General features: G+C 41.2%; 1 protein-coding gene and 1 pseudogene across 4 annotated transcripts in view; one reads left to right on the top strand and one right to left on the bottom strand.

Moving 5' to 3' along the window:
* The first annotated feature begins 315 nt into the window (after positions 1-315).
* Slain2 (SLAIN motif family, member 2) overlaps positions 316-12803 on the top strand; it is a 97236-nt gene continuing 84748 nt past the window's right edge. For all 4 annotated transcript variants that reach the window (XM_013518103.1, XM_005391878.2, XM_005391877.2 and 1 more), the window contains exon 1: positions 316-795. In XM_013518103.1, coding sequence (XP_013373557.1) covers positions 410-795 — 386 coding nt within the window. In that variant the 5' untranslated portion in view covers positions 316-409. The remainder of the gene's footprint in view (positions 796-12803) is intronic.
* LOC102025184 overlaps positions 11848-12803 on the bottom strand; it is an 11839-nt pseudogene continuing 10883 nt past the window's right edge.

Genomic DNA, 12803 nt, shown 5'->3' with positions numbered 1-12803 from the left:
GCCCCGCCCCTTCCGGCCGAGGCCCCTCCCCTCGCCTGCACCCGGCCCCGCCCACTCCCCGGCCGGGAGCTCCGCGCTCGGTCCTTTCAGCGTTCGCGGGCGGTCACATCCACCCCGACGCTCTGAGGTCACCGGCGGGGCCGAGCTGCGGGGGGCGGAGGGACGGAGGAAGATGGCGGCGTCGGCCGGATGTTGGCGCCGCCTCCCCCAATCCGGGAGCCGGCGCAGATGAGGCGGCTCGGCTGGGGCCAGCGGCGCTTCGGAACCCGATCTCGGGGCCTCCTGGCGGTGGGGCCTGGCCCCGCTCTATGACGGCGCCTCGGCGGCAGTGAGCGGCGGCGGCGGCGCCACTTTCGTCCAGCCCGTCCCTGTCGCTGCGTCCGAGCCGGCGGCGGGCCGTGGGGCCGCGATGGAGGACGTTAACTCCAACGTGAACGCGGACCAGGAGGTGCGGAAGCTGCAGGAGCTGGTAAAGAAGCTGGAGAAGCAGAACGAGCAGCTGAGGAGCCGCTCGGGGGCCGTGCAGGGCGCGGGCTCCCTCGGGCCTGGCAGCCCGGTGCGGGCCACGTCCACCCCGTCCTCCGGCGCGGCGTCCCCGCGCGGCTTCCCTTTGGGCCTCAGCGCCAGGGCGGGCGGCGGGGCCGGGTCGGGCCCGAGGCGGACGAGCGGCGAGGAGCTGCGGGACGCCACCTCCTTGCTGGCGGCTGGCGAGGGCGGAATGCTGGACGAGGTGGAGCCGCTGCGGCCCGACGAGCTGGAGCGCCTGTCAGGCTGGGAGGAGGCAGCGGAGAGCTGGTGAGCGCGGGGCGCCGGCCGGGCTGGGCGGGGACGGGCTGGCGCGGGGCGACCCGCGAGGGTCCCCGGGTAGGACGGCGGGCTTTTGTGTAGCAGGATCGGCTCTCTGCGGGCACTAGTGGGTTTCTTGCTTTGGTCCCCGAAAGGTCAGCTGGAACTGGGGGGTTCGAGGCGTGCATGAGGGTAAGGGGGTGTAGCTAGTTCTCGTTGGGGTCGGGGACTGTCTGGATGCGGGACTTGCTTGGATTTGTGGGTTGGCACAGCTTGAGAAAGGTCTTCATGTTCGGAGGAGTCAGAGATGGGAAACTGCACTGTAGGAAGTGATTCTGCTTTGTGTGAAACACTGGCTTTCGGAGGGTGACCTGGGCATTTTGGGTGTCGGGAGAGGTCTGCTTGACGAGGTATCGCCAGGTGCAGGGTGGGGTGGGGGCATTCAAGAGTTGTGGATGTAATGGTCAGTGTTTTGGACCGGAACGAGATGGGTGTGTTTCTGGTGAGGACGGGGAGGCTGTGTGAATCCGCTGTCCCCTTTGGGTAGAGAGTAGAGCTTGCTTTGTGTGAAGAGGGCAGAGAATGCTGGTGCTTTGTGTGAAGAGTCGTGGGTGGAACTAGAACCCTGGTCTTCATTTTTTAAACATGAATTGGATCTGGTGTTTTTAGAGCTTTGGAGCTATAGTTATCAAAACCATCTTTCATTACCCTGTCATCCTTCAGTGGAAAGAAAAAGACCCCTATTCAAAAACCTAAACCAGAGCTGTATTGAAATATACGACTTTTTGATGAAATTGTGACCCACACCTTAGTACCACTTTCATAAGTAGGGGCATGGGAGACTTAAAGATGGCTGTATGAAATGCTCTTTCTCTTAATGTATCTTTTTAAAAGTTCTGACATTAGCTAAATTGTTTCTGTTCTTTGTTGGAGCAGAACCTTTTAACTTAGTGAAATAGAAATTCTTCGCAGATTGGTATTGGAGGGCTGGAATTTAGAAATTCTGAGCTTTGCTTGGATTCAGACCCTTTCTTTGCCACTCATTTATTTTAAGCTTCACTTTTTTCCTTTATTTGATGAAGAAATGTATATTTCTTACCTGTGTAAAATTGTAAAGATTGAGATCATCTGTATATACTTTTAGCAGGCTGTGTGGCCTATAAAACATTTTTCAAAACTGGCTGCTGTTACCCTTAAGCCTAGTTGTTTAAATCAAGACGTACTTAGTGAGCTCTTACACGCTGTCAGGGGACATGCTTAAATGTAGATATCTGTTCACAAGGCAGTTATGGTTATGTTAAGATCTAAGTTTTACACAGTTGAGTAAGGTAGGATGTATACAGTGAATTGCTGGAAGTATGATAGGACTAACTAAAAGTACTGGCAGTGCTCAGAAACTCAGAAAAAAATAATGGCCCAAAGCAGCTGGGACAAACTCTAAGGAGAAGGTGGCTTGGAGTCTGGGAATGGGGAAAAATTGGGAATCTAGGAGTAGGGAAAAATGGGTAGAACATTTTGTGCTGTGACAACTCAAGAAGTATTTGTAACTCCCTAGTTAGGAAAGTGTGAGTGATGGCAGTACTGGTGAATATATGATGTCAGGCCTTTATTTTTTGATCAAGTGTTATTAGAACTATGGTAGTGACAGGTTTTCATATAAGTGTGAAATCACGTCCTCCCATAGGAATTCTGGGTATGTGTGCGCTTTAAAAGAACCTTGAATCATCCACATATCCACATGTGCCTCTTCCAAGTACTGGTGATAATGATACTCATAATAATAAAGACTAGCTGCACTCACCAGCCCATTTTAGATTATGTATTATTAGAACACATTGACCCCACTTGAAGAAGCTAATTAAGTCTTTGGCTTTTTTAGTTTCTGAGCATATTTGTTAAGGTAAATCAATTTAGACACTCTGTCAGGAGTTTCTTTCAACCAGATGGTTGCTGCTTACTGCTTTGATCTGGCTTTATGTCTTGATATTGTAGATGTTCTATGCTTTTTCTGAAAATGTGTGAATTAAAAGTTGGGTAAATCATATTTAAAGTTCTTTGGAGAGAGTAGATGTCAGTGGCAGATTTCATGAGTCAAGAGTTTTTTCTTTCTTAGCAAGCCAAAAATCTTCCATGACTTGTAACCATTACACCTCTTTTTCATCCAAAGGAATAGTTTCCCCTAAAATGTATGTACCACAGAATGATAGTCCTGAAGGTTCCAATAGACCCCATGGCGAAAAATAGATTCTGGGGTCAGATAAATGTGAGGGGAACGGTTTAACAAAAAAATTAAACATTTCTTTAATACTGGACTTCTTGGAGATGCAAGTGTATATCAAACATAATAAATCTCTAAGGGTTATAGTTTGTTTCCTAAACTTTTGTTTTTTGAGACATGGTCTCACTGTGCAGCCACGCCTGGCCTGGAACTTGCTGCAATCCTCCTATCTCAACCTTCCCAGTGCTGGGATTATAGTTGTGTGCTACCATGCCTTGCTGTTTGCTGAACTTAATTGAGCTGGAAAGGAACTAGTTAGTTCTTATAGAATACATTTAAGAGTAGTGGTCTACAGCTTTGACTTTCTTACTCTGGGGGTGGAGGGCAGATTCATAAAACGAAAGTATTTTATGTTAGAACCTAGTACACATATGTATGAGTAACTGAAACAAGTTTTACAAAAGTCTGGATATTATTAATGATACACTGTAATGTTTTCTATTCTTTTTCATTAGGGGAAAATTGCCAGTTACCACTCAGGAAGCTAATTTTGTGACCCATTAATGTGTTGCAGCTCTCACTTTTAAAAACATTGTTCCAAAATCATTCAGCAAAATCTAGGGAGGGGAGCTGACATTGTGTGTCAGATTAAAGCAGGCAGCCTATAAAGGTTTTTTTAATTTTTATATATTTATAAGGTAGATTTCATTTCCTAGATAAGGAAACTTAATATCTCTCCTCGAATCAAATAACACACAGCAGATGATGGAGCCAAGATGAGAATCCAGGTTTTATATGTCAAAGCTGTTACTGTTCCCACCCTGTTTCCTTTTTTTTTTTTAATTTTAAAGAGAAAATAAAACAAAAAGGATACACAATTCAAAACAAGATATAGGGAATCAACAATGGTTATTATATTGCATATTGTTATCTTCAAAATAGTTGCTCAGATTACCAGATATAGTCATGCAAAATTTATTGAACAGTGTAAGCATTAACTGTTCTTTTCAATGAACTAACAGAAATTAGTAGTACAATTATCTTAGCTATCATGTACATATATATATACATTTTTTTTCTTCCTTTTTTGCTTTTCCCCATCCTAGTTGTTCTTTTGTTTTGAGCAAATTCTTTCCCTTTCACAATATATATTGTACCTTTTGTGTCTAACACCTTTTCCAGACAAATAACCCCTTTGTTAAATTTTGCAGTGCTGGGGGTCCCACACATGTAAAATAAGTGCTATATTATTGAGCTGAGCTACAGCCCCAGTTCATGAGTGACCCCTTTAAACAACTGAAGACTACTGTCAAGTCCTTTGTGAACCTTTCTCTTCTTCACACACTCTGAACATTCCTTTTTCTTTTGCAGCATAAATAATCCCAGTTTACTTACTTTCTTTGCTAATGTAATTCAACCATGTTTTTTTTAAATTTTTATTTTATTTTAAAGAGTGTACTAAATGAGGAAAAAAACCAAGATCAATAGCAGGGTAGCTTGTCTTACTTTTCTGGTTGTTGAGACAAAATACCCAACACCCAAACTTAAAGGAGGAAAGGTTTATTTTGGCTTACCATTTGTAGAGGTTTCACTGTTTAATCAGCAGGCTCCAAGGCAGGGTGCCATGGCAGAAGGGCATCACAGAGGAGAAACACTCCATGGCAAAGCAGGACAGGCAGCCCCCAGTGAAGCAGCAAGTAGCAAATGACAGTAGCAACTCTCTTTCTGTCCCTTATATTCTATCCACACTACCCGTTCTTAAGGTAGGTAGCAATCATAGCCCAGGTGGGGCACCCTTAATCCTATCATTGCAGTCTTAGTTCCAGCATCACATGCTGTAGATCCAGCCATGACCTTGAAACCCCACCTATGACCACATAAGGCTTTGGGGGAACATCTAGACACAAGCTGTAGCACTGCTCATTGTCATTATACTTGGTGTCTAGAATTGTACTCAGCATTATTATTTTTAAATAGTAGCTAGATGCTATTATTATATATTTTAAAACTTAATTATTAACAGTTTTAAATTGTTACTTATAGTATGGGCTAGTAGCAACTTTTCCCTTACATGGATTGTTGTTAAACAGAGTCTTCCTAGCCCTGTTTTTTCTGGAATGAATTTTTAAAACTTAAATGTAAGGCTTCCAAATTTCATTTGTTAATCTTGATTTAAGCATTTTTCTGATTTGGAGGGAGATAATTTTCATATTTGGTAGGTAGATCTACATTCAAATTGTTGATAAAAATAGTAAAATGACAGAATAAATTACTCTCAAGTATGCAGTTCAACTAGACTCCTTTCAAGTTAACACCAATCTATTAACATGCTTTATAGTTGTTCAGTAACTATTAGTTCTGCCTATTATTGGCAGGCCCATGTGACACTTTGTTTGTATGGGTACCCTGAAAGATTTTATCAGGTGCCTTCCTATGATTAAATTATAATATACCTACAGGGTTCTTACCTACAATGAGTAAACCTGTTAAAATAGAAATTCAGTTAATTTGTTCAACTTGTTTATAGTAAGTCTTCTGGCTTTTATGGAATCACTTTTTTTTTTTTTTTAAACTTCACAAGCATTCAGTTTAATTCAATTTTGAGTTTTGCAATGACTCAATTTCTTGTTCTGGAATTTCTAGAAACTGGTTATTTTTCTTTTTAGGAATTATATTCTCTCAGATCTGGGCTTTTTGTGACCATACCTTTTGTCTTAATTGCTTTTCTCATTGCTGAGGCAAAATACGCAACAACTGAAATTGAAGGAAGAAAGATTTATTTTGACTCACAGTTTGTAGAGGTTTCAGTGTATAATCAGTGGGCTCCCAGGCAGGATGGCATGGCAGAGGGGCATCACAGAGGAGAAACAGTTCATGGCAGGCAGAAGACACCAAAAGCAGCAGGCAGCAACTGGGAAGCAGAGACAGCAGTGATCCTCTTTTGTCCCTTATATTCTATCCAGGCTGCTAGGTGGGGTAACCCTCATACCCAGAGTGGGGCACCCTTAAGCCTAGTGTCCCACCATGAATCAATCTTGCATCTCATCTTTAATCCCAGTATCACACACTCTAGATCAAGCCACCTCAGTAAAACTCCCACATGAGGGGACATCTAGATACAAGCTATAGCACACTTGTTCTCCATATTTCTTTGTTTTTTCCCCCTGCAGTGCTGGAGATCAAACCAAGGGCTTTGCACATACTAGACAATTACTCTACTATGGAACATTACCTGCAGCCCTCCATAATACTTCAAAGTGAAGATGATTCAGTGTTAAAATTAAAATTTCTTTTTCCATCACATGGAGGAGTAGGCTTAAATGCATTTATATGCTTGCTGGTTCATTTAAACTTCAATTTCCTTTAAAGAATGGAAGCAGACTCTGTCTATTTGACTTGGTTTGTTTTGTTCTTCAAAGATCTCACTTTGTAGTTCAGGCTGGCCGTGAACTTACTGTGTATCCCAGTCTGGCCTTGAACTCATGGCAGTCCTCCTGCCTCAGCCTCTTGAGTGCTGGGATTACTGGCTTGCACCACCACATCCAGCTTTGTTACTGTTTTAAATAAATTTAATATTCATTGATGAAGGGAAGGTTAAGACCTGACTTCTCTATTCAAGTATCTTAACATTGTTTTCTCCATCCCTACTATGAATTGTGTTAATTGTAGAGAAATATCCTTTTGGGCAAAAGAAGAATGAATTTGTGAAATACCTTTTTTCTTTTTTTGAGACAGAGTCTCACTATCCAGTTCAGGCTGGCCTTGAGCTCACTTTGTAGCCCAGGCTGGCCTCAAACTGAAATGATCCTCCTACCTCAGTCTCCTGAATGCTGGGATTAGAGGTGTGTGCTGTCATGCCCGGCCAATGAACTACCTTCAAATTGAGTTTAGATTTTTTTTCTTCATCTACTCTGCTAGTAGGAAGCTTAATATTGGATGGGAGCTTAATATTGGATCTATATTTATAGAAACTTCATTGCGTAATAAATATTATTTCAAATCAGTCATTAGTACCCAGAAGTTTTAATTATCCTCCTCCCCATCTCCTCACCTACTCCATTCTGTCCCCTCCCTTCTCCCTCTCTGGAAGGCTCCTGGGAACTTTTGCTGAGCATAAACTCATAGACAAATGAATTTTTTTCTTTTTTTCTGACCATGTATTTTAGGTTGGTTTTGAACTCACTGTGTATCCCAGGTTGGCCTCAAACTCTCAGCAATCCTCCTGATTGCCTCCTGAGTACTGAGGTTACAGGTGTGTGCCACCACGCCCAGCCTAGGACTCTTTCATCTAACTGAAACCTGTTAAACAATAACTGTTTGTATAACCTTCCGTGTCTGGCAACTGCCATTCTGCTTTTTGTGTCTATGAATTTGACTGCTATAGGTACTGTACCTTTATATTTCTTCTTTTATGTCTGGCTTATTTCATTTATCATTATGTCTTCAAAGTTCATTCGTTTTGTAACGTATATGTTAGTCCCATTTTATTTTAAAGAAAGTTAAACTCAAGATTACATACCTAATTGAGTGATGTTGATTTACATCAAGCCTGAAAGTCATGTCTGATGAGCATTTGATCTTGATTTACTTAGTCCGTAGATACTCAGTTTGGGGAAGAGAATATGAGACTTTCTAAATATTTAAAGGATTTTTAAACTTTATAACTCTGGAGGTCATCATTAGAACAACAGTTATAAATTAGGGGCAGGAAATTTTTGATTATATATGGGAGAGGCGGGCATGTTAGCGCATGCCTGTAATCCCAGCACTCGGGAGGCTGAGGCAGGAGGATTGTTGTGAATTCGAGGCCAGCCTGAGCTCAAGGTCAGCCTGAACTGCACAGTGAGACCTTGTCTTAAATGTATATGGAAGAATTTTGTAATAAAGCTGTTTTTGTACAGTATGGACCACCTTAAGAAAGTATTGGGGCCGGGGGTATAGCTCAGTGGTGCAGTGCCTGCCTGGCAAGTGCAAGGTCCTGAGTTCAATTCCTGGTACCAAAAAACAAAAAGAAAAAAATTATCGGAAGTAGCCTTCAGAAGACTACTGAGTGGTCCTGGGGCAGGGGATATTGACAGAGAAGTAAAAAGTTGAATAAGGCAACTTCTGTGTTCCTTTAATTTTGTGTTCCTGTAATTAAAACATTGCAGTCTGTGGGATGTGTAATATACCTTCTGGAAAAAATGCCAAGTTTAATTAGGTGAGAGGTCTTTGGAAATGGAAACGTCATAGGTTCTTTTCAAATTCTGTGGCATATTTCTCTTAATATCCTCAGTAATGGCCAGCTGTTTTCCTCCTGAGGAAGATCTGACTTTTGAAAATAATTAGAAATCATTATTATGTCTAGTAAATAAAAATGGTTAGCAAGATACTTAAAAGTCTCAACAGTCCAATACTAATTCACTTGTTCCCTGGATTTAGTTGGTTTTGTCAGAATGCTTCATGAACATTGATTTTTTTTTAAACTTTGATGTTCGTTCTGCATATAGTACCTTTTTTTCACTTTTTGCTACTCCTGCCAAAACCTTCATTCTTCAGTCTCAATTTTATTTTCTCTTTTATAAAATTCTGTTATAGTTTTCTACTTGGTTTACTTCTTCAGTGTTAATTTGTCATTATTTATATGTTTTTTTGGGGGGGCATATTTAACACAACAGCATTTTGCTTTGGTCTCTCTAATCTGGATTGTGGACAATTTAAGCAGAAGGACAGTATCATATTCATCTCTCTATATTTTTTTTCCCCCCAGTACCAGGAATTGAACTTACAACCTTGCGCTTGCCAGGCAAGCACTGTGCTGCTGAGCTAAATCCCCAGCCCCTACATCTCTATATTTTTGAACAGGGCTATAGTATCATGTCTGTAGTAAGAATTCAGCTACATTAGACTAAATTGAACCAATCAGATTAACAGTGCTATTAGACTAAAATGAGGGGAAGCTATAAAGTAATGAGACAAAATTTGCATGACCTTTATACTAGTTATAGATGAGGAATTTCAGACATATTCAACAGCAGCACCTAACTTGTACTCTCCTCTGATGAATTAAAGAAGAAAATAGTTTAGATACAGTGCCTGATATTAAAAATTAGACACTGTATCTACTTAACCAAAATAGTAATATGGCTGTATTTGGTAAGATTATAGAAGAATTTGTTTTAAATCCCTTTGTACATTGTTGTAATTTGTAAATTTTCTGTTAGTAGCATGAATTACTTTTAGAGTAGAAACACAATCATATTGATAATATTTAAGTCCATTTATTGCCCTGTGGTTATATAGGATCATAGTATGTGATGCTTTAAAACCATTGGCATTTTTCTTAGTATTGAGATGTATATGGGGAAGGGGAGGAGGAGAGAGACAGATCACAGATGAAAATTTTTAGTTCATATAAGCTTAGATAGATTTTTGATAGAACTGGAACCAAAATCAGCTGATGTACATGATCTTTTTTTTTTTTTTTTTTTGTTTTTCTCCGATACCGGGAACTGAACTCACGACCTTGCACTTGCCAGGCAGGCGCTTTGCCGCTGAGCTAAATCCCCAGCCCCTGATGTACATGATCTTATGATGTATTATCTTTTTTATAACTTTGCATTTTTAAAAATTTTTTTGTGTCTTTTTGAGACAGGGTCTCACTATGCAGTTCAGGCTGGCCTTGAGCTCACTTTGTAGCCCAGGTTGGTCTCCAACTCAGGACGATCCTCCTGCCTCAGCCTCCTGAGTGTTGGGATTATAGGCGTGTGCCACCACGCCTGGCTATATGTAACTTTGCACTTTAAACATGAAATTCTACAAGTGTAACTTCTAAAAATTTATCAGATTTACCTAAATAAACTATATAGTCTGTTTTCTGGGGCAAGAAATGAGACTTCTGTATTTTGAGGAATATCAGAAAAGGAACCCCACAGCTGTGTAGCTGTCATATTCCTAAGCCTTCTAGGTCACTAATGTTCTTACTACTACTCAGTTTTATCTTTGGGATCACTGTGTGCAAATCCCTGTGCCAAACTGCACATAAAACTTGGTCCTAATGCCCTGGTAGCCCAAAAGGACTATTTGCCTTCTCTCTCTACTTAACTCAGACACCTTCCTCCTAAGAACATATATATGTATATCCGTTTCTGTAAATTAGTGTGATTTTGACATAAAAGAGATGTCAGTAAAAAAAATAACTAAATAGTACCTATTATAAATGGATTCAGTTGTACCATTTCTTATAGCAGTGACTTACACTAGACAAACCACATTGCATGTTGACTTCTGTTGTGTTAGTTTTTATTTTTATTGTTTAGATTTTAATGTAGGACGGTTTTTCAATTTTAATGTAGGATGGTTTTTCATTACAGCTTCATTGGCAAGAAAGAATAGGAAAAACACAGGGTACTGTAGCTGGTCCTGTCAGGTTCATGTTCCATTTCAAATGTCAGTCTAATTGTCCAAAGATGCACAAAACTGAATCACCATGTGCAGTTTCCTTTATAAAAGTACAGTGCTCAGATTCTAGGCAGTCTTGTTTGAACAATCTTCCATTCTTACATCTGGTAATCTGAGCAACTGTAGTTGAAGATAACAAAATGTAATATTAAATTAACATCCATTGTTAATTCGTATCATTTTGTCTTGAAACCCTGTATCACTTTAAATGTTTTTGCTTTGGTTTGTTTACATTCGTGATGCTGGTATGCTGCATGCTGCCGTTCTTTTTTTTTCTCATTTACTACTCTCTTTAAAATAAAATTTAAAAAACATATAAATACAAAGGAAAGGAAATCACTCAGTGAAAACTATCAAATGAAGGGTTTGACTGATTGACTGATTGATTGATTGCTTGGGGGATACCCAGAGTCAAACTGAGGACCTCACCCTTACCAGGCAGGCACTACACCACTGAGCTTAATCCCTGCCCCTAAATGAAGGGTATTTTAAATATAACTTTATGTTGTTGATAATAAGACATGCTCAATGAAAACCAAAAGCTAGAAAAGCAGTTACACTTTGTACTTGAGTGGACAGTTGCAACAATCATTTTCTGTGATGACCTTTATATTTTCAGTTTACCATGAACTACTATGAACCTACTATGAGATGTAGCAAAAGTCAGAAGAGAGGTCCTAGGGAGACTATTCCTTTTTTGTGGAGGAGAGTAAGCCATTCAGAATCAGCACGGGAAATAAACATCTTGTTAATTCTAGGTGAAAAAAATGAATGTAGCCAATTTCAACTCATGCTGAGCTGCCCTTAATCTTTTTCTTCACTTGTTTGCTATCATTCTTCTCTCTTTTTTTTTTCCTACTCTTTTTTTTTCTACTCACAAAATGAATCTTTATTGTACTCATAACATGGTTTCTCAGTGCCACACAAAACTACATTGTCGGGACAAATAATGTTTGGGTGGCTCCAAAGAAACATGGTGAATGCTCAGAAGTGAGCTGTGTGGGAATGTGGTTAATGGAAGAAAAGGGCTCAAGGGGACAGAGGACATGGAGGAGAGCGGCATGATTACTTTTTTTAGACCCCTCTTGGCTCTGATAACCTTTTCCCAAGTAACATCCTCGCAGAACCCATCAGCAGCTGAAGTACCTGTGCTGTAAATGCACAAAGAAACATTTACTTAATGTGATAAAACACAAGAGTGAGTTGCAATGGGCCCAGACTTATGCTCAGCTCATCTCTGGGAGCCTGGTTTGTGCCAGCAGTTTGGGAGTCAGCTGGCTACCTGGGGGAGAGTTATAACAAGCACAAGACTTCTGCCAGCCCCTTGGTCACTGGTGAAGGCCTGCAGCAGGGGGAGCGTTCAGAAGGTGCCATTTTTCCAGTCTGCACCAAAGGCCCATCTTCTGCTTGCTGACCTCACTGTGGCTTGCGAGCTCTCGTTGCTTCAGCTGTGCAATCCTGAAGCCAGCACTTCCTCTAGGAAACTTTCTGTGTTGTGCAGAGTGGTTCCTCCCAGGACAATCCTCACTCCAGGAGTAAAACAGTTCAGGTTATAAACCTGTCAGGGCCTCTTCATATGTGGCTCCTCCAGTTACAAATACAATGATATCCTGAGGTCTGTCTCTGAGTGTGCCCAGGCTTACATATGGGTAGAGGTTTTCCTTAAGCTTTCCTTTGATGAGGTGGTCCAGGGCCTTGTGCAGGAAAGACTGATGCTGTGTATACACATATTCTACTCCCTTTTAGGCCTTTGAGGAACTGTTTGGTTATAACCACAGCATCTTTGGGGCTGAAGAGGTCACTTCCTCTAACCCGTTTGCCACCATATTCAACAACTGCAGACACTTGCTTTCGATACTTCTCAGAAACACCTTTATTCCTGAGGTCCACTATAAGGCCTGGCAGGCTGTTGCTGCTGTGTTGCTCATGATGTAAAGCATAAAGCATCCCCAGGCAGGCAACATCAAATTCTGTCACTTTGGGATTCTGCAGGAGCCTCTTTATGTTCTGGAGAGCACTTGAGTGGTCATTTTGTCAGGCCAATTCTTGCTTAACCTCTGAGACGTCCAGCAGATTCTGCTCACTGACCAATCGAGACAGCTCTCCAACCGTTGTCACATGCTTTGATGCAGTCCCAGACATTTTCTTGAGCCCTGGGTAATTCTCAACAAAGGCCTTAATATCTGCTATTGATTCTATTTTTTGCTGTTCTTTTGATTCCTTCCTTTGGAAGTCTTCCATGAGATTCTGTACATTACTACCAATCTCTGTGTATCAGTCAGGGTTTACTAGAGGAACAGATATAATACAAGATAAACAAATGTACAAGAAATTACAAGTTTGGCTTACAGTGGTCAGC

Source organism: Chinchilla lanigera, unplaced genomic scaffold (assembly GCF_000276665.1).
Source record: "Chinchilla lanigera isolate Chin_1 unplaced genomic scaffold, ChiLan1.0 scaffold00042, whole genome shotgun sequence".
In the NCBI taxonomy this organism is placed as follows: domain Eukaryota; kingdom Metazoa; phylum Chordata; class Mammalia; order Rodentia; family Chinchillidae; genus Chinchilla; species Chinchilla lanigera.
This window is presented reverse-complemented; position numbering and strand designations above follow the sequence as displayed.